This window comes from Panthera leo, chromosome F3 (assembly GCF_018350215.1).
Source record: "Panthera leo isolate Ple1 chromosome F3, P.leo_Ple1_pat1.1, whole genome shotgun sequence".
In the NCBI taxonomy this organism is placed as follows: Eukaryota; Metazoa; Chordata; class Mammalia; order Carnivora; family Felidae; genus Panthera; species Panthera leo.
Window position 1 is genome coordinate 18,431,920 of NC_056696.1, and position 21,400 is coordinate 18,453,319.

The following is a 21,400-nucleotide window of genomic DNA, read 5'->3' on the forward strand; positions in this document are numbered from 1 at the left end:
ACTAACCAAACATTCAAATCTTTCAAAGATTAAGTACTAAAAACATATCATTAGCAAGATAATCAAAGCAAGGTACAAGGGCGCCTGGGTGGCTCAGTCGGTTAAGCTTCCAACTTTGGCTCAGGTCGTGATCTCGCAGTCCATGAGTTCGAGCCCCGTGTGGAGCTCTGTGCTGACAGCTCAGAGCCTGGAGCCTGTTTCAGATTCTGTGTCTCCCTCTCTCTGACCCTCCCCCGTTCATGCTCTGTCTCTCTCTGTCTCAAAAATAAATAAACGTTAAAAAAAATTAAAAAAAAAAAAAAAAGCAAGGTACAATCTAGAGTCATTTAAAAAAATAAAGAGTGGTTATACCTCATCTAAACCAAAGAACCACTTTCATAGTTTGATACCAAATGCTAAACCTTAGCAATTCTTTTCTGTAATTCCATAATTCACAATGTATTTGTACATGTATTATATAATCTAAACCTCACAATTCTATACTAGAATATTACTAGATCTTAACTTACCAAGAAAACAGACTCTAAGTCAATCATTTATTTGCCTAAAGTTAAATTTCAGGGCTTCTAACTCTTAGTCCAGTGCACTTGCACTACGCTACAATCTCAGAAGACAAAGGAAACAAACAATACGCGGCACTATGACTATGAAAACTGTCAGCACATAGAAAATCTTAGAAGAAAAATTATTTCGAATATACAAAAACTTATGTGGGGCACCTGGGTGGCTCAGTTGGTTGGGCGGCGGACTTTGGCTCAGGTCATGATCGCACGGTTTGTGAGTTAGAGCCCTGCGTAGGGCTCTGTGCTGACAGCTTGGAGCCTAGAGCCTGCTTCAGATTCCGTATCTCTCTCTCTCTCTGCCCCTCCCCTGCTCATGCTCTCAATAATGAATAAACGTTAAAAAAAAAATTTTTTTTTTAAACTTATGTTCATCCTTCAAGGCTAAGACATCCAAGCAAAAGTCAGTAGCCACAGGAATATTTCTTCCTTCCTCTCAAAATGTCCAAAACTTCCAATTTCTCTATCTTCCTCCTTCCCCTTCTACCAGTAGCCATGTAAGCATCCCCAAGCCATCCTCTATTTTCAACTGGCCCCAGAGAATTTCCTTGAAAAACAAGGAAATGGGGCACCTGGGTGGCTCAGTCGGTTAAGCGGCCGACTTCGGCTCAGGTCACGATCTCGCGGTTCGTGGGTTCGAGCCCCGCATCGGGCTCTGTGTTGACAGCTCAGAGCCTGGAGCCTGTTTCAGATTCTGTGTCTCCCTCTCTCTGACCCTCCCCCGTTCATGCTCTGTCTCTCTCTGTCTCAAAAATAAATAAACGTTAAAAAAAAAAAGAAAGACAAGGAAATGAGTGAAAAGGAGAAAATAAATCTCAAATCCTCCTTTCACACCAACACTGGTAACATGAGATCCTCCACACCAACCTTCACAGACAGCCGTTCAGTTCCAGCCTCTGTCCCATCATCACACTCCTTCCTACTTTCACTTAATACGATAAAATGCCCTAAAAAAGAACTTTAATCTTTTTTTCAAAAGTAGAGATTATATTTATTTGGTATTTCTACCTAACCTATCTCCATTAAGACCTGGGTTTAATGTCTTATGTCACATATTCCATAAACAAAGACAGAGCATGCAACTCTTGATCTCAGAGTCATGAGTTCAAGCCCCGCACTGGGTATAGAGTTCACATACGTATATACATACATACATAAAAACTTTTAAAAAAAAGGTAATAGCCCAGTCAGTTAAGCGTCCAACTTGGGCTCAGGTCATGATCTCATGGTCCATGGGTTCGAGCCCTACATCAGGCTCCACGCTGGCAGTGCGGAGCCGGCTTGGGATTTTTTCTCTCTCTCTGCACCATCCCCCCTGCCCCCCACCACTCATGCTTTCTCTCTCTCTCTCTCAAAAATAAAAGGAACGAAGGAGACTCAAAACAGCTTTCTTCTCCTAAATGTCTGTTTGTTTATTTTGAGGAGCAGAGATTTTAAAAGGATAAGACCACAATGGGCCAGGAAAGAAAGGACATGATGATTACTAATACCAGTAACAGGCGGGGCACCTGGGTGCTTCAGTCAGTTAGACATTTGACTCTTGATTTTATCTGACTCTTGATTTCAGCTCAGGTCGACGGCTGGGTCAGGTCATGGTTCCTGAATTGAGCCCCGAGCTGACAGTGCAGAGCTGCTTGGGATTCTCTTTCTCCCTCTCTCTCGGCCTTTCCCACACTCACACGTGTGCACTCTCTCTGTATAAATAAATAAAACTTGAAAAAAAAATACAAGTAACAGGCATGAAAAGATAAAGTGGAGGGACGCCTGGGTGGCTCAGTTGGTAAGCATCCGACTTCAGCTCAGGTCATGATCTCACAGTTTGTGAGTTCGAGCCCTGTATCGAGCTCTGTGCTGACAGCTCAGAGCCCAGAGCCTGCTTCAGATTCTGTGTCTCCCTCTCTCTCTGCTCCTCCCCCACTCACACTCTGTCTCTCTCTCAAAAATAAATAAACATTAAAAAAAATTTAATAAAAAAAATAAAGTGGAGCCAATCTCTGGTATTCACCAGAAATAAATAAATCAATAAAAGTAGCTTGGATCGGGAAATCAAATATGGCCAAGAAGTGTTACTACTGATTCCCCCAGGATGAAAATTACCCAATACACTCTCAATCTTGTCCTGGATGTTATTCTATTCACACATTCCCAGGACTCCTCCTTAAACAGAGCATTAATTCTAACTATCATCAAAGGCTTAGAATTGGAGAATTTTCATTGGGTTTGTATACATTTAAGATAGGTGGAAGAATTAGGACAATGACTTCATGGGGGAACACCAGGACTAGGCCTCATAGGATCTAGAGGGTTGGATTCAAGGTGGATCTACAGACTTCAGCACAGCAGTACAGATCTTCACTAGTGCTCTACCATTAATGTGACTAACAGCTTCTATTTTCTGCTATCAAGAATATCAGTTTGCAATATACAGTCCTTCCAACAATACTACATCAAGAACTTTAATCAAAACAGTCCAATTCAGGTGTTTACTTATTTCAAATTCCTAATACAGAAAACATGATTGACCCAAAACATCCTTTCAAGACAATTCCAAGATGATGTAATTGTTATATTTTAGTCACACTTCAGAAGAGGCCAATCACAGACCAATCAACTAAAGAAGATACAAGTTCACACAGAAGAAAAAAAACGTTGCCTACAGAGGAGGGGCTACAGAAACAGAAATCTCTATTGTAAGGAAGTAGGGACAGGAAGGTGTTCCATATCTTACATGGACAACACCCCTAGCCCATTATCCAGGGATAAAAGACATCTCTAAGTTGCATGGAAGAGGTATCCTTTATATCCTTATGTGGATTTTTTAAAGTAACTTTCTTAAAAAATTGTTTTATTAAGTTTTGTTTTACAAATACAGTACTGAATTTAAATTATAATCTAATTACATTAGCCTTCTGTTCTTTTTTTTTTTTTAATGTTTATTTTTGAGAGAGTGTGCACGCACACATACTTATGGGGGAAGGGCAGAGAGAGGGAGACAGAGGACTCAAAGCAGGCTCCAAGCTGTCAGCACAGAGCCCTATGCAGGGCTCAAACTCACAAACTGTGAGATCAGGACTTGAGCCAAAGTTGGATGCCTAATGGCCTGAGCTCCCAGGCACCCCTAGCCTTCTGCTCTTGAACTTTTGAAAACCCCAAAACTATAAATAATACATACTTGCACAGAAATTGCATTCAACCAAAAGGTGAAAATCTGGACAGGACAATGACTTTTCTCTGAACTTTACTTTGGCTATGAAAAAGTATATTATTGACTGACTCAAGTTAATTATTAAAGATCAAAACACAACCTTCAAAAAGTAGTAGCAGAAGAGCCAGTAAGTCCATAAAAAGATGTTCAGTATCACTAGTCAATATGGGAAAATAAATCAAAGCCACAATGAGATACCTGACATGCACTACATTGACTGTAATCAAAAAAATTTTAGGGATGCTTGGGTGGTTCAGTCGGTTAAGCACTTGACTTCAGGTCATGACCATTTGTGGGTTCAAGCCCCACATCAGGCTCTGTGCTGACAGCTACGAGCCTGGAGTCTACTTCAGGTTCTCTCTCTCTCTCTCTCTCTCTCTCTCTTTCTCGCTCTCTCTCTCTGCTCCCCCCCGCATTCACATTCTGTCTCTCTCTCAAAAATAAACATTAAAAAACATTTTAAAAATAAAATATTACCAAAAAAATGAATATTGTATGTCTAAACAACCCACAGTTCAAGCAAGAAATTACTAAGTATTTTCAACTGAATGAAAATTAAAAGATAACTCTAATGCAAGGATTAGAAAAGGCCAAATCAGTTATCTAACCTTCCATATTCACAAACCAAAAGAAGATGAAATTCAAAACCGAACATAATAATAAAAATAAAACCAAAAATTAGTAAAATGGAAGATGGACAGGGATGCCTGGGTGGCTCAGTCCGCCTCTGGATTTCGGTTCAGGTCATAATCTCATGCTTTTTGAGTTCCAGCCCTGTGTCAGGCTCACTGAAAGTGAGGAGTCTGTTTGGAATTCTCTCTCTCCCTCTCTCTGCCCCTCCCCACCACAGGCACACACACTCACTCATTACCTAAATAAACTTTAAAAAATAAATTAGGGGGGTGCCTGGGTGGCTCAGTCGGTTAAGCGGCCGACTTCGGCTCAGGTCATGATCTCGCGGTCCGTGGGTTTGAGCCCCGCGTCGGGCTCTGTGCTGACAGCTCAGAGCCTGGAGCCTATTTCGGATTCTGTGTCTCCCTCTCTCTGGCCCTCCCCCATTCATGCTCTGTCTCTCTCTGTCTCAAAAATAAATAAACGTTAAAAAAAAAAAATTTTTTTTAAATAAATTAGAAAATAAAATGGACAAACTATATAGAAAATTAGTAATCCCAAAATGAGTAATTTGAAAAAAATAATAAAATTAATAATCCTCTAAACTGTTCAAGAAAAAAAAAAAGAAAACACAAATTACCACTAGCAGGAATGAAAAAAGCAGTATCCCCCCAGGGTAGGGCCCCTGGGTTCAGCTTAGACTCTTGATTTCAGCTCAGGTCATGATGTCACAGTTCGTGGGATCAAGCCCCAAGTCTCATAGGGCTCCACACTGACAGCAGGGAGCCTGCTTGGGATTTTCGCTCCTCCCCTGCTCACATGCACTCAAGTGTGCTCACCCTGCCTCTCAAAACAAATAAATAAACTTAAAAGAAAAAAAGGGCACCATCCCTCCAAATCCCATAAACATCAAAATGTAAGAAGAGGGGTGCCTGGGTGGCTCAGTCAGTTAAGTGTCCGACTGTGGCTCAGGACATGATCTCGCCAATCAGAGTTGTAGCCCGACATCGGGCTCTGTGCTGACAGCTCAGAGCCAGGAGCCTGTTTCAGATTCAATGTCTCTCTCTCTCTCTCTCTCTCTCTCTGCCCCTCCCCCTGCTCGTGCTGTCTCCTCTCACTCTCTATCAAAAATAAATAAAAGTTAAAAAATAATAAATAAAAGTGTAAGGAAATATTATGAACTTTATGTTAATAAGTTCAATAACTTGGGTGAAATGGACAAATCCCTTAACAAACTACCAAAGCTCACTTAAGACATAAAGAACAGTTACTGGCACAAAAACAGACACTCAGGTCAATGAACAAAACAGAGAACCCAGAAACGGACCCACAAACATATGGCCAACTAATCTTTGACAAAGCAGGAAAGAATATCCAATGGAATAAAGACAGACTCTTCAGCAAATGGTACTGGGAAAACTGGACAGTGACATGCAGAAGAATGAACCCGGACCATGTTCTTATACCATACACAAAAATAAACTCAAAATGGGTAAAAGACCTAAATGTAAGATAGAAAGCCATCAAAATCCTCGAGGAGAAAGCAGGCAAAAACCTCTTTGACCTCGGCCTCAGCAACTTCTTACTCAACACATCTCCGGAGGCAAGGGAAACAAAAGCAAAAATGAACTATTGGGACCTCATCAAAATAAAAACCTTCCACACAGCGAAGGAAACCATCAGCAAAACTTAAAGGCAATCGACAGAACGGGAGAAGATATTTGCAAATGACATATCAGATAAAGAGTTAGTATCCAAAATCTATAGAAAATTTATCAAACTCAACACCCAAAAAACAGATAATCCAGTGAAGAAATGGGCAAAAGACATGAATAGATACTTCTCCAGAGAAGACATCCAGATGGCCAACCGACACATGAAAAAATGCTCAACTTCACTCATCATCAGCGAAATACAAATCAAACCACAATGAGATACCACCTCACACCTGTCAGGATGGCTAACATTAACAACTCAGGCAACAACAGATGTTGGTGAGGATGTGGAAAAAGAGGATCTCTTTTGCACTGCTGGTGGGAATGCAAACTGGTGCAGCCACTCTGGAAAACAGTGTGGAGGTTCCTCAAAAAATTAAAAATATAACTACCCTACAACCTAGCAACTGCACTACTAGGCATTTATCCATGGGATACAGGTGTGCTGTTTCGAAGGGACACATGCACCCCTAATGTTTATAGCAGCACTATCAACAATAGCCAAACTATGTAAAAAGTCCAAATGTCCATCAGTGGATGAATGGATAAAGACGATGTGGTATAGGGGTGCCTGGGTGGCTCAGTCGGTTGAGCATCCGACTTCGGCTCAGGTCATGATCTCACGGTCTGTGGGTTCAAACCCTGTGTCAGGCTCTGTGCTGACAACTCAGAGCCTGGAGCCTGCTTCAGATTCTGTGTCTCCCTCTCTCTCTGCCCCTGCCCCGCTCATGCTCTGTCTCTCTCTCTCTGTCAAAAATAAATAAACATTAAAAAAAAAAGAAGAAAGGGCGCCTGGGTGGCTCAGTTGGTTGAGCGTCCGACTTCGGCTCAGGTCATGATCTCACAGCTTGTGGGTTCAAGCCCCGCGTCGGGCTCTGTGCTGACTGCTCAGAGCCTGGAGCCTGTTTCAGATTCTGTGTCTCCCTCTCTCTCTGACCCTCCCCCATTCATGCTCTGTCTCTCTCTGTCTCAAAAATAAATAAACGTTAAAAAAAAAATTAAAAAAAAAAGAAGTGGTATATATATACGATGGGAGTATTACACGGCAATCAAAAAGAATGAAATCTTGCCATTTGCAACTATGTGGAAGGAACTAGAGGGTATTATGCTAACCGAAATTAGAGAAAAACAAGTATCATATGACTTAACTCATATGAGGACTTTACAACACAAAACAGATGAACATAAGGGAAGGGAAGCAAAAATAATATGAAAACAGGGAGGGGGACAAAACAGAAGAGACTCATAAATATGGAGAACAAACTGAGGGTTCCTGGAGGGGTTGTGGGGGGGGATGGGCTAAACGGGTAAGGGGCATTAAGGAATCTACTCCTGAAATCATTGTTGCACTATATGCTAACTAATTTGGATTATGTAAATTTTTTTTTTTAATTTTAAGAAAAAAAAAGAAAGAAAGAACAGACAGCCCTTTGATCATACATTGGTGAACTGTACCAAACACGTAAGGAAGAAACATACCAATTCCATACAAACTCTTTCAGAAAACAGAAGAGATGACATTTAGGGTGGCTAGGTGGCTCAGTAGGTTAAGCATCTGACTCTTAGTTTTGGTTCACATCATGGTTTGTGAGATCAAGCCCCGGAGTCCAGCGCACCTGCTTGGGATTCTCTCTCACTTCTCTCTCTCTGCCTCTCCCCTGATTTCTCTATCCCTCTCAAAATAAACATTTAGGAAAAGAAAAAGAAAGAAGAGATAACATTTCTCATCTCCTTTTAGAAGGGCTTTACACTGTGTGATGGGCTGAAATCTGTATGTTGAAATCCTAGCCCCCCAGTACCTCCAAATGCGACTGTATTTAGAGACTGAGCATCAAGGAGACAATTAAGGTTAAATGAAATCATATATTAGGCCCTAATCCAATGAATGATGTCCTTTTAAGAGATCAGAGACGGGGCACCTGGGTGGCTCAGTCAGTTAAACATCCAACTTCGGCTCTTAGGCCCATGGGTTCGGCCCATGTCAGCTCTGTGCTGACAGTGTAGAGCCTAGAGCCTGCTTCAGATTCTGTGTCTCCCTCTCTCTCTCTGCCCCTCCCCTGCTCACACTCTGTCTCTCTGTCTCCAAAATAAATAAGCATTAAAAAAAAAAAGTAGGGGCACCTGGGTGGCTCAGTCGGTTAAGCATCCGACTTCGGCTCAGGTCATGATCTCACAGTCCATGGGTTCGAGCCCCGCATCGGGCTCTGTGCTGACGGCTCAGAGCCTGGAGCCTGCTTCGGATTCTGTGTCTCCCTCTCTCTCTTCCCCTCCCCTGCTCATGCTCTGTCTCACAAATAAATAAAAACATTAAAAAAAAAAAAATTAAAGGGTCCCTGGGTGGCTCAGTTGGTTAAGTGTCCAATTTGAGCTCAAGTAATGATCTCACATCATGGTTCATGGGTTCAAGCCCCACAGCAGGCTCTGGGCTGACAGCACAGAGCCTATTTGGGATTCTCAATCTCCCTCTGTCTCTGCCCCTCCCCCACTGGCACTTTCTCTCTCTCTCTCTCAAAATAAATAAATTTTAAAGAATTTAAAAGAATCAAAATCCTAAAAAAGAATTAGAAGAAATTAGAGGGATGCCTGGGTGCCTCAGTTGCAGTCAGTTGAGCATCTGACTTTTTGGCTCAGGTCACAATCTCATGGTTCATGGTTTTGAGCCCCACATGGTTTTGAGCCCCAGGCTCTGTGCTGGCAGTGCAAAGCCTGCTTAGAATTCTCTTTCTCTGCCCCTCCCCTGCTCCCTCTCACTCTCAAAATAAATAAAACTTAAAAAAAAAAAAATTAAAAAAAGAAAGAAGAAGAAGAGACTAGAATAAACAACAGAGATCATGAGGTAACCATGTGAAGACAGAGCAAGAAGGTAGCCATCTGGAAGACAAGGAGAGAGGTCTAAGAAGAACCCAAACCTACCAATACCTTGACCTTGGATTCCTAGCCTCAAACTGTATGAAAATAAACTGCCATTATTTAAGCTACCCAGTCTGTCCATTATGTTACAGCAAACCTAGCAAATACACCTGGTATCAAAACCAAACCGTGTGTGTGTGTGTGTGTGTGTGTGTGTGTGTGTGTGTGTGTTTACAAGAACACCATAGACCAGTATCACTCATGAAAATTCAAAAAAAAAAAAATCCCTTTAAAAATTAGTAAGTGGGGTATGCAAATTGGGAAAAAAAGTAACACTGTCTTGGGGTGCCTGGGTGGCTCAGTCGGTTAAGCGGCCGACTTCAGCTCAGGTCACAATCTCGCGGTCTGTGAGTTTGAGCCCCACGTCGGGCTCTGGGCTGATGGCTCAGAGCCTGGAGCCTGCTTCCGATTCTGTGTCTCCCTCTCTCTCTGACCCTCCCCCATTCATGCTCTGTCTCTCTCTGTCTCAAAAATAAATAAAACGTTAAAAAAAAAATTTTTTTTTTAAAGTAACACTGTCTTGATTTGCACGTGACACAATTGTCTTCTCAGAAACCCCATAGGTTCTACCTAAAAAATAACTGTTAAAGGAAGTATATTTAGCAATCACAAGATACAATGGCAACACACAAAAATAAATTTTATTGGGGTGCCTAGGTGGTTCAGTCAGTTGAGCATCCAACTATTGATTTTGGCTGAGGATCTCACGGTTCGTGAGATCGAGCTCCATGTCTGGCTCTGCACTAACAGCACAGAGCCCACTTGGGATTCTCTCTCTCCCTCTCTCTCTGCCCCTCTCATGCTCTCTCTCAAAAATAAATAAAATAAATTTTATTTCTATACATTAGCAACAATTAGAAGTTGAAATTAAAATAATATTTACAGCATCATTAAAAACATGAAATACTTAGGGCTAAGTTTAATAAAATACGTTTAAGTTCCAAACACTTAAAACTACAAAATTATAAAACACTACTGAAAAAAATTAAAGACCTAAATAATTGAAGAAATACACGATGTTCATAGTCCAAAGATTCAAAATCATTAAAATGTCATTATCTTTCCAAATTGAGTCATAGATTTAAAGTAACCCAAATCATGGGGGCACGTGGTTAGCTTAGTCAGTTGAGAGTCTGACTTGGGCTCAGGTCATGATCTCATGTCTTGTGAGTTCCAGCCCCAGGTCAGGCTCTGTGCTGACAGCTTGGAGCCTGGAGCTTGCTTCAGATTCTGTGTTTCCCTCCTTCTCTGCCCCTTACCCTCTCTCTCAAAAATAAATAACCATTAAAAAAAAATTAAAGTAACCCAAATTAAAATCCTAGCATGCTTTTTTGATGAAATTGGTAAACTAATCCTAAAATCCAGGTGGAAATGCAAAGGACCTAGATAACCAAAATGAGATACAGGAACAAATTTATACTGTCTGATTTCAAGGTTTACTAAAATGATATAGTAATCAAGATGGTGGTATAGGCATAAGGATGAATATATAGATCAGTGAAACAAAGACTCCAGAAATAAACTCATACACATGGTTAATTTTTTTTAATTTTTTTTAATGTTTTATTTATTTTTGAGACAGTGAGAGACAGAGCATGAACAGGGGAGGGTCAGAGAGAGGGAGACACATAATCTGAAACAGGCTCCAGGCTCTGAGCTGTCAGCACAGAGCCCGACGTGGGGCTCGAACTCACGGACCGAGAGATCATGACCTGAGCCGAAGTTGGCCGCTTAACCTACTGAGCCACCCAGGTGCCCCGGTTAATTAATTTTTAAGAAAGCTTCCAAGAAATTCAATGAACAAAAATGGCCTTTTCAACAAATGGGTGCCATAATAACTGGATACCCACAGTAGAGAGGAAAAATCTTCAACCCTTACCACACACAGTATATAAAAACTAACATGAAATGATCATTTATCTAACCAGGAGAAAACCATAAAGTATCTAGAAGAAATATTTAAGAAAACCTTTGAATTTCACGTTAGACAACAATTTTTTGGATGGAACACAAAAGTCATAACCCATAAGAGAAACAAGTGATACACTGGACTTAAAATTTTAAACTTTTGCACTTCAAAGACATCAGTAAAAATATAAATAGGTAAGCAACAGACTGGGAGAAAACATCACAATATGTTGGAATGATGAAAGACAACTCAAGATAAATGAGAAAAGAGAGCAGAAGAATAGAACACATTATAAAAAATATGCAGGGGTGCCTGGATGGCTCAGTCTGTTGAGCATCCATCCGACTTCAGCTCAGGAGATGATCTAGTGGTTCACGAGTTCAAGCCCCGCATCAGGCTTTGTGCTGACAGTTCAGAGCCTGGAGCTTGCTTCGGACTCTGCGTCTCCCTCTCTCTCTGCCCCTCCCCGACTCGCATTCTTTCTCTCTCTCTCTCTCAAAATAAATAAAACATTTAAAAATTTTATGAAAGATATGCAAATGAAAATAAGCACATGAAAATATGCTCAGTGTCATCAGTCATTAAGACAATGCAAATTAGGATAATGAAATCCTACCACACACCCACTAGAACAACCAAAATTGTAAAGACTTTGAAAAAACATTGAAAGACCAAATGCCGGCAAGAACATGAACTGGAACTCTTCTACTTTGCTGACAGAAATGAAAAATGATACAACCACTTTTAAAAACAGTTTTGCAGGGGCGCCCAGGGGGCTCAATCAGTTGAGCATCTGACTTCCACTCAGGTCATAATCTCATGGTTTGTGAGTTCAAGCCCCATGTCGGGCTCACTGCTGTCAGCTGGAGCCCGCTTTGGATCCTCAGTCCCACTCTCTCTCTGCCCCTCCCCCACTCACTTTCTCTCTCAAAAATAAATGAACATTAAAAAAAATTAAAAACAGTTTTGTGGTATATTATAAAGTTAAATATGCACTTGGCCATACAACCCAACAATAATACACTCCTAGATATTTACCCAAGAGATATGAAGGTATGTCCACATGAATACCTGAACATGAATTTTTACAACTTTCTTTACGATTACCAAAAACTAGAAACAAAAAAAATCAAATCTCTTTAAACTGATTATATATACATATCATGTTATATATCCATATAACAGAATACTACTTAGCAATTAAAAGAAAATATTAGTGACATGCTCAACATTAAATCTCAAAAACATTATGCCAAATAAAAAAAGAGTCAGACACAGGGGTGCCCGGGTGGCTCAGTTGGTTGAGAATCTCACTTCAGCTCAGGTCATGATCTCACAGTTCCTGAGTTCGAGCCCCACATCAGGCTAGGCTATCTGGTGTCAGCACAGAGCCCGCTTCAGATCCTCTGCCCCCCTCTCTTTCTGCCCCCTCCCCCAAAAAAAAAAACATTAAAAAAAAAGGTCAGACACAAAAGACTGCATATTGAAAAACTCCCTTAATACAAAATCCTAGGAAAGGCAAAACTATAGTGCTAGAAAAATCACTGGTTGCCAGGTGTTGAAGTGGGGGGAACAGATACGTGCAAAGTGCTGGCACAAGAGAACTTTCCAGTGTAATAAAAATGTTCTAGATCTCGATTAAGGTGGTGATAATACAGACGTGTTCACTTATCAAAACTCACTGAACTACACAACTAAAACTAGTGATTTCTACTGTATACAAATTATACCTTAATAAAGCTGATTTTAAACAAAATCTCCAGGGGCACCTAGATGGCTCAGTCGGTTAAGCATCCGACTTTGGCTCAGGTCATGATCTTGCAGTTCGGTGAGTTTGAGCCCCACACTGGGCTCTCTGCTGACAGCCCAGAGCCTGGAGCCTGCTTCATATTCTGTGTCTTCCCCTCTGCCCCTCCCCCGCTCACTTTCTCACATTCTATTCTGTCTCTGTCTCTCAAAAATAAATAAGCATTAAAAAAAAAAATTTAAACAAAAACCCCCAGCCTCTGAATTTAAGGCAAAGCAATACAGTGGTTAACGTGAGCTCTGAACCAAAATGTCTGGATATAAATACGGATACCACCACTATTAACTGTATGAACTGCAACAAATTACATAACCTCTCTGTCATTTCCTCATCTATAAAATGGAAATTATGGAAGTATCCGCATCGAACAATTATCATGAAGACTGCATAGGTAATGTTAAACCATTAGAACAGTGCCTTGCAGGGGCACCTGGATGGCTCTGTCGGTTAAGCATCCGACTTCTGGGCTCAGGTTCAAGCCCAGAGTCAGGCTCTGTGTTGACAGTGGAGCCCGCAGTCCACTTGAAGCTCTGTCTCCCCTCTCTATGGCCCCCTCTCAAAAATAAATAAACATTAAAAAGAAGAAGAAGAAGAAAAAGAAAGAAAGAAAGAAAGAAAGAAAGAACGAACGAACAGTGCCTTGCAAATAACAACGGCCTATCCTAGAGCATGTATTTTATCAGGAGTACGTATACCAAGCCAATGGTTAGTACATCACATTCACTTTAGGGTGGACTTGGCATTTATTAACTTTGAATTTAAAGTATCTAAAGGAGTCCCAAAAATAGTTATCTGTAATTTTTACTTAACCAACTTTGTCTCAATACCTCCATTAAACCCAAAATGCCGATCTGTGAAGTAACACTAAAGCCATGGAATTCCAATACAAGAGACTACTTGGGCTTGGGGTCATGTGTTCCAGCTCTGAATTTGGTGAAGGACAGCACCCACCCCAAACCGCACAGACTAGGAAGAGAGAAAGATGGGCTTCCACAGGTTAATACCAGAATTTAAGTGAACAGAAATCAGACCACCTATTATACAACCCTACTCTCTACATAGAAACAGAGACAAAAACAGTTCATGAAACTTGATTATGAAAAATGAAAGAATTAACTTGTATGAAGAGAAAACAATTTACTCTCAATGAAATATTAGTTGAGATGGTAGGAACCTATACATCTAGAATGTGGCACATACATGTATGAAGAGAGACGGCAAAGAACAAGTAAAGTGAAGGGCACCGATGGGGAAACACCACATACAAAAACAAGTCAAGAATTTAAGAAGCATTTTGTATAATACAAATTTTAACAGGAAAGAGAAGACTAATTCCACTGTTAAACTTTTTCTCCCAAGCTATAGCAGCTTTGAGGAAAAGGAATGCAGGCTAAAGTAAGTATTCAAAACAGAAAGAAAACCCCAGTAACAATATATACATTTAAAGAGAAAAAATGAGCAACAAGGTTTAAGGCTACAGTTACTTTAATCAATAACAATTTTTAGGGGCTCCTGGTTGGTTCAGTAGTTAGAGCATGTGACTCTTGACCTCCGGGTTGTGGATTCCAACCCCACATCAGGTGTCGAGATTACTTACAAAAAAAAAATCTTTTAAAAAAAATAAAAAACATGTTTTAGAACATGATCAAATAAGTAATGTTGGTTTATAATCAGAAAAGGCTTTGGGGTGCCTGGGTGGCTCAGTCGATTAAGCATCCAACTCTGTGTTTCATCTCAGGTCATGATTTCATGGTTCCTGGGTTCGAGCCCTGCCCTGGGCTCCATGCTGACAGCTCAGAACCTGCTTAGCATGGTCTCTTTCCCTCCCCAGGGCACTTGCGCACACGTGCTCTCTCTCTCTCTCTCTCTCTCTCTCTCTCTCTCTCTCTCAAATTAACTTAAAAAAAAGATTTGTAAAAGGAAAAGGTAGCTATTAACACATTTAGTAATGAACTGCATCAGTACTTTCCTTTCAATTTATAGACCAGAATTCAAGTTGATAGTCTTTCATACGCTATTTCATAATCTTCTCTTTCGTTTGCTCTACCACTTCATTCACCTAAGTCTTCTGCTGACAATGAGGCAGACAACCCGCCATCTGACAGCCAGAAAGAGCATTATGAACTGCTATGATTTAATATCATTTTCTGCAGAGCATCTTTCGCCATCATTGTCACCCAAATGGTACATGCATTATAACGCAAGAGATTCATCAAGCTTCAGTTTTGCAGATTCAAGCAAGTTCTTGCCTGATGTTACTACAATAACATAATGAATTCTACAGTTTATTTCAGTAGCTGAATACACTTTAACAGCTCTTGAAAATACATTTAATCCTACTTAGAAGCTCACTAGGCTTTCAATAGGCCACCTAAATTTTTCATTTACTTTTCAGTTGCAAGAGGAATCATACACCATAATTCAGGAACTTTCAAATATTTTTCACCCTGATACCCAGTAAAACATACACTGCACATACACTGTATGTAAGTATGTAACCAAAAGTTCAAAGTTGTCTGTACCATGGCAAGTTATATGATTTCTATTTTATTTCACTTATTGATAGCCAGAAAAACACAATAGCAAGAATGATCAATAGGTTTCATCTTTAGCGCTAAATGTGATTAGTAGGTAATGGCTTCCTAGAGTGCTATGTTGAGGACTCCGACATACATGTGAATTCAAAAGAATGACGTCTGCCATGGTACTAAGAAGAAGCAACGATGTCAGGATATGAAACTATAATTATATGACTAAAAGTCTCTCTCTCTGCATTAAATCATGAGCTCCTTCAGGACAGTCTATTATTAACAGCATGACACAAGAGAGGCAGTCACATATTTATTAAAGAGTAGATCTATTCAATGTAGATCCTACCTATTTTGTATTAGGCAGCTGATCAGAATTAACCTTTCCACAAGGGGCTTACTATCTACTTGAAAATACTTATTTCTGGGGTGCCTGGGTGGCTCCATCAGTTAAGCATCCGACTTCCACCTAGGTCATGATCTTGCCATTCCTGAGTTCAAGCCTGGTGTCAGGCTCTGTACTGACAGCTTCAAGCCTGGAGCCTGTTTCAGATTCTCTCTCTCTCGCTCTCTCTCTCTCTCTCTCTCTTTCTGCCCCTACCTCACTCAGTCTCTCGCTCTCTCTCTCTCAAAAATAAACATTAAAAAAATAAAAAAGAAAATATTTATTTCTGCCTCAACTTAGAGAATAACGGAGACTTACAGAGGTAGAAAAAGGAATTTAGGTAGTTGGAAAAGCTAATGCAGAGGCAATAGTAATGTGATAGAAGAAAGAAGTCATCTTAGATTCATCAATTTAGTTAAATGGCTCGTGTAAGAAAAATTAGAAAAATCAAAATAACAAAGACTTCCTTTGAATGTTAAAGATTTACCAAACTTCAGCTAAATACTACCCTCTCCTGTACTACAGATTCTCCAACTACAACACACTATTAGAATTATCTTCAACTTGGGGCACCTAGGTGGCTCAGTTGGTTAAGTGTCTGACTCTTGATTTCCACTTAGGTCATGATCTCATGGTTTTTGAGCTTGAGCCCAGCATCAGGCTCTGCATGGTACCAGTGCGGAGCCTGCTTGAAATTCTCTCTCCCTCTCTCTCTGCCCCTACCCCACTTGTGCTCTTTAATCTTACAATAAATAAACAAATAACTTTAAAAAAAATTCTCTACAACTTAATACTTTCAATCCTTTGTATGAAAAAAATATTTACATGAAAACCATAAATTCCTAAAATGTTCATCAATTGTGCAATTAAATATAAACTTACTTTCAAATATGACAGAAGTCAAGAGAATCCAATGTGTGTTACTGAAAATTAGGCATTTGATTTTAAATCAACTGTTCTCAAAAAAGGGGAAAGATAGGTCATTATCACCTAGGTAGCTTTTGCAAATTACATTACCACTCAAGCCTCCAATTCTAGTATGTCCTCTTGGGACGTGGGCAGGAGGAGAAAGTGGTCAGGGATAAACAATATATCTCCTGTGATTATGAAACAGCTGTCTCCCTCCAACCTACCACATTTAAGAACCAGGAGGCTAGGGGTGCCTGGCTGGCTCAATTGGTGGAGTATGCAACTCTTAATCTCGGGATTGTAAATTCAAACCCCGAGTTGGGTGCAGAGATTTCCTTAAAAATAAAATCTTAAAAAAAAAAGGGGGGGGGGGGGAGTAGCATAGGCTAAAAAATACAAATAAAGCACTAAATTGAGAACTGGGAGATCTGAGTTCTCATTTTACCCGTAGCTGACCAATCTGAAACAAAATTACTTCTCTGTGCCTCAACGAGAATACAATTATATTAGTATTATAGCAAAACTGGAAGTTATCTATAACTTCACAGAATTGTTTTAAGGATAAAATGAAATGTGAAGTATAAACATAGGTTTTAAAATCTGATGAATAGGGAATTATCACCATTATTCAAGCTTTAGCTTCATTTAAATGGAAAAGCATAAAGTAATTTCAGTTGGTTCCGTTTGACCTTGAGGCATATAAAACAGGAACAACCACCCAAAGCCAATTAGAAACGAAAAAGATTCCTTGGCCCCCGCCTAATCCTAATCCCTTTCTTCTCCCCCAAAAGGCTGGCCAAACCAAATCTAGCTTGAGAATTGGGAAGATAGATTCCTAATAATGAATTCTTCTGAATATTCAACCTCACCAAAAAAGAAATAACGGACTAATGAGATTCTTAGAAAGTGAAATATTCACAATTTTTTAAAATGTTTCATTTATTTTTAAGACAGAGAGAGACACAGCATGAGTGGGGATAGGGCAGAGAGAGAGGGAGACACAGACAGAATCCGAAGCAGGCTCCGAGCTGTCAGCACAGAGCCCAACGCGGGGCTCGAACTCACAAACCGTTAGACCATGACCTGAGCCAAAGTCCGACACCCAACTGACTGAGCCACCCAAGCGCCCCAGAAATACTCACAATTTTTAACTTTCACTGGGCACTTCCAGGTTAGGACTTGGGAAAATAGACTGAAATTGTTAAAAAGTAGATGACAGACTAACAAAAATTTTAATAATCTTACCTCCCCAAAGCCCCGCAAAGAAAAAAAAAATCAATGCCAGCTGTTCATACTACTCTATGGCTCTCCAACTCCCTACAAAATGGCCCATAGAAAGTACAATGCAACCCATGTGGTGCCTCGCAGACATTGTGTGCCAAATAAGTATCTTGAATGAATGATGGATTCCTTTATTTCTCACATATTCTATGTGAATGCTATATGAATGCTGACATATTTGTTTTCTTTCAGCCTTCTGAAAATTAAAATGCCAATGATGGCTAAAAGGACAAATCTGAAAATGCTCATTTTGGTTCATTAGCTTATACTTCATCATATGGCACTCTCAACTGGATACAAACACCTCTTAGACCCAATCACAAACTGGTTATTTACAAATAACAGTCAGAATTACAGCCAAGTTTCAATGAAAAATGAATGAATTCTGAATCCAGAATAATTTAAGAACAAAGCAAAAATACGAATGAAGAGGGGCGCCTGGGTGGCTCAGTCGGTTAAGCAGCCGACTTCGGCTCAGGTCATGATCTCGCGGTCCGGGAGTTCAAGCCCCGCGTCGGGCTCTGTGCTGACAGCCCAGAGCCTGGAGCCTGTTTCAGATTCTGTGTCTCCCTCTCTCTGACCCTCCCCCATTAATGCTCTGTCTCTCTCTGTCTCAAAAATAAAATAAATGTTGGGGCGCCTGGGTGGCGCAGTCGGTTAAGCGTCCGACTTCAGCCAGGTCACGATCTCGCGATCTGTGAGTTCGAGCCCCGCGTCAGGCTCTGGGCTGATGGCTCGGAGCCTGGAGCCTGTTTCCGATTCTGTGTCTCCCTCTCTCTCTGCCCCTCCCCCGTTCATGCTCTGTCTCTCTCTGTCCCAAAAATAAATAAAAAACGTTGAAAAAAAAATTTAAAAAAAAAAATAAAATAAAATAAATGTTAAAAAAAAATTAAAAAAAAAAATACAAATGAAGATATTTCTTCATTCTTCGGGGTGCCTGGGCGGGTCAGTCGGTTAAGCATCCGAATTCGGCCAAGGTCACAATCTCACTGTTCGTGAGTTCAAGCCCATCATCCGGCTCTCTGCTGTCGGCACAGGACCCACTCTGGATCCACTGTCCCCTCTCTCTCTCTGCCCTCCCCCACTTGCACTGAGTCTCTCTCAAAATAAATAAGCAAATTTTTAAAAGAAGAAAGAAAGGGGTGTCTGGGTGGCTCAGTCAGTTAAAAAGCTGACTCTTGGTATCAGCTCAGGGCATGATCTCACTGTTCATGAGTTCAAGCCCCACACAGGGCTCTGTGCTGACAGCGAGGAGCGTGCTTGGAATTCTCTCTCTCTGTCTCTCTCTCTCTCTCTCTCTCTCTCTCTCCCTCCCTCCCCTCCCCTCCCCTCTCCCCTGTCCCTCCCTTCCTCCCTCTCTCTCTCAGAATAAATAAAATTTTTAAAGAAAATACATTGAAAAAAAAGAAAAAAAAAAGAACTACACCTAAGTCTAATCAATGTATTTCCTACAGTTCCAACTTCTAGCCCTATCTTATTTAATGACAACAATTCACATCATCCTCAACCCTGAAGTAAATCAACTTCCCCTACAATGACAGTGCAGGCCAACTTCCCACATCACTAATACACGAAGTCTATCAACAATTTCCTCCAGAGGAAAAGCATAAAATCCTGCCAGTTCTCATTAGCTAAAAGCAATTCTTTTCTCATAATCCTACCATTTGGATTGGGTTCTGGATACCAAACCCAATGAAAATGCCAAAACGCTTTCAGTAAAACAATCAACTCCATCTCTCGCTTAATAAAGATAACCCATCTATGTCAAGTATCAAAACTGAATGCTACTGTGTGTCATTCAAGATGCCAACTACCATGCCAAAATGTGTAATACCTGGCGTTTCTCAAAACAGAAGTCCCAGGACACTATAGTGTTATACAAATCTAATACAGCTACATCTGACACATGGATAATATTTAATAGATGTGATTCCCTTTTTCAAGACATTCAGTGACAAGTGGAATTTTTTGTGAACAGACTTTATGACCACAGTAGCCTTAACTGCAGATTTAAAAGTGGCCTACCCTTTGAAGTGGGAGGATACACACGCACAGGAGAGATATTTACATGAAATACTACTTCTCCTTAAAATACTCATAACCCATGTCTAGAGCACCATCTACCATACTTTCAATAAGCAAATTTTGACCAACTCCACCATGGGAAGCTTAATCCTCTCCCTTTCCGAGTTTAATTCACTCCAACAAGCAAAACGGACCGACAGGGTGTCTAACTCACCAGACAGCCATAAAATCCAAGGCCCAACTTTCTCCTTTTACGCACAACCATTTATTTGACCTTCCTTCTCGCCCCCTCTTATTTATTCCCTCAACTCCCCTCACTTCCTCCCCTCCAGCACTGTCCTCTATATTACCCGTACCCTCCCAGCCCCGGGACTACCAAGCTTTCTTCCCCCCATCAAACACCAGCCTCAATGTCTGCAGGCACCGCCAAGGCACCAACCGGACCACCCTCCCACCGGACCCCACCAGCCCAAACAACTCCGCATCCAGCGAAAGGGAGGGCAATGCTCTTCAAACTCACCACACGAAGTCGTTGCTTTTGTCCTCGTAGGAGTTGATGAGCCCGTTGCACAGCGGGGGAAGCAGAGGTCGCTTCCTGCTGCCGCTGCCGAGGCTGGAGCTGCTCCCTCCTACGCCGGCGCTGGGCCTGGCCGCGCAGCTGAGCCGAGACTGGCCGGCGGACACCGCCCCGCCGCCGCTGCCGGACACGGCGGCCGCCACCAGCACAGGCCGCGCCGGGCCCCCGAGGCCGCCCGAGCCCGCGGCCTGGGCCGCCCCGCCGGACGCCGCCGCCGCGGCCGCCGCGGAAGGGGGCGACGGGGAAGAGGACAAGGACGAGGAGGCGGAAGTCACCGAGGAGGCCGCCGAGGAGCCAGGGCTGGTCCCGGCGGAGCCCGACCCGGCCTGGCGGCTCCCAGACATCGTGACTCCCCCCACCTCCGGCCGGGCGCTCAGAGGAGAGGGACCGCGACCCGCCGCCGCCTCCCTCCGCTCAGCCTCAGTGCATCCTGAGGCCGCGCGCCGCGCCGGGAGGTGGGGCTGAGGAACAATAAAGTTGGCTTTTTCAAGGCTGGCACCCGGCAGCGTCCGACGGGAGGGGGCGGAGGAACCTAAAAGCGGAGGAGAAACCACTACCGCTGTCGAGACCGCCGCCGCCGCCGCCACCACCGCGGGCCCCGCAGCAGCCAACCCGGGCGCGCCGAAGGCCGGCCGTGCGCGCACACGAGAGGCGGAAGGGGCGGGAGCGGCGACGGAGACGACTCCGCGGACCGCTCGGACGCGCGCAGCGCGCTCCCGGCGGCGGTCTAGCAAAGCCGGTCAGGCTCTTCGGCAGCTATTGCAGCTCGTGACGAATGGAGGGCAGGCTGTCCTAAAGGCTGAAAGGACTGCGGAAAGAGGAATGAATGGTAGGGTGGCCAAATGGTTTGGAAGCGAGGGGGAGAGAGAAGAGCGCTCGAAGCTACTGCGCAGGCGCTCTGGTCGCCGACCCTCTTGGTGGCCCGGGGGTCTCTGCTGCACACTCGGAACGGCGCCGGCGCGGAGTCGCTGCACCAC

The 21,400-nt window shown here is 42.3% G+C and overlaps 1 protein-coding gene across 8 annotated transcripts in view; it reads right to left on the bottom strand.

The window, feature by feature from the left end:
- Window positions 1-20,955, bottom strand: part of COP1 (COP1 E3 ubiquitin ligase) — a 261,318-nt gene extending 240,363 nt beyond the window's left edge. For 2 of the 8 annotated variants that reach the window (XR_006199155.1, XM_042926466.1), the window contains exon 1: window positions 20,367-20,952. Coding sequence is in view for 6 of the 8 variants with exons in the window: in XM_042926466.1 (XP_042782400.1) it covers window positions 20,367-20,767 (401 nt within the window). In the remaining 2 variants the exon portion in view is untranslated. Of the gene's footprint in view, window positions 1-7,571; window positions 7,591-20,366 lie in introns of those variants that run through there. The other 6 variants (XM_042926461.1, XM_042926462.1, XM_042926464.1 and 3 more) reach the window with 5 other exon arrangements.
- Between the last annotated feature and the right edge of the window lie 445 nt (window positions 20,956-21,400).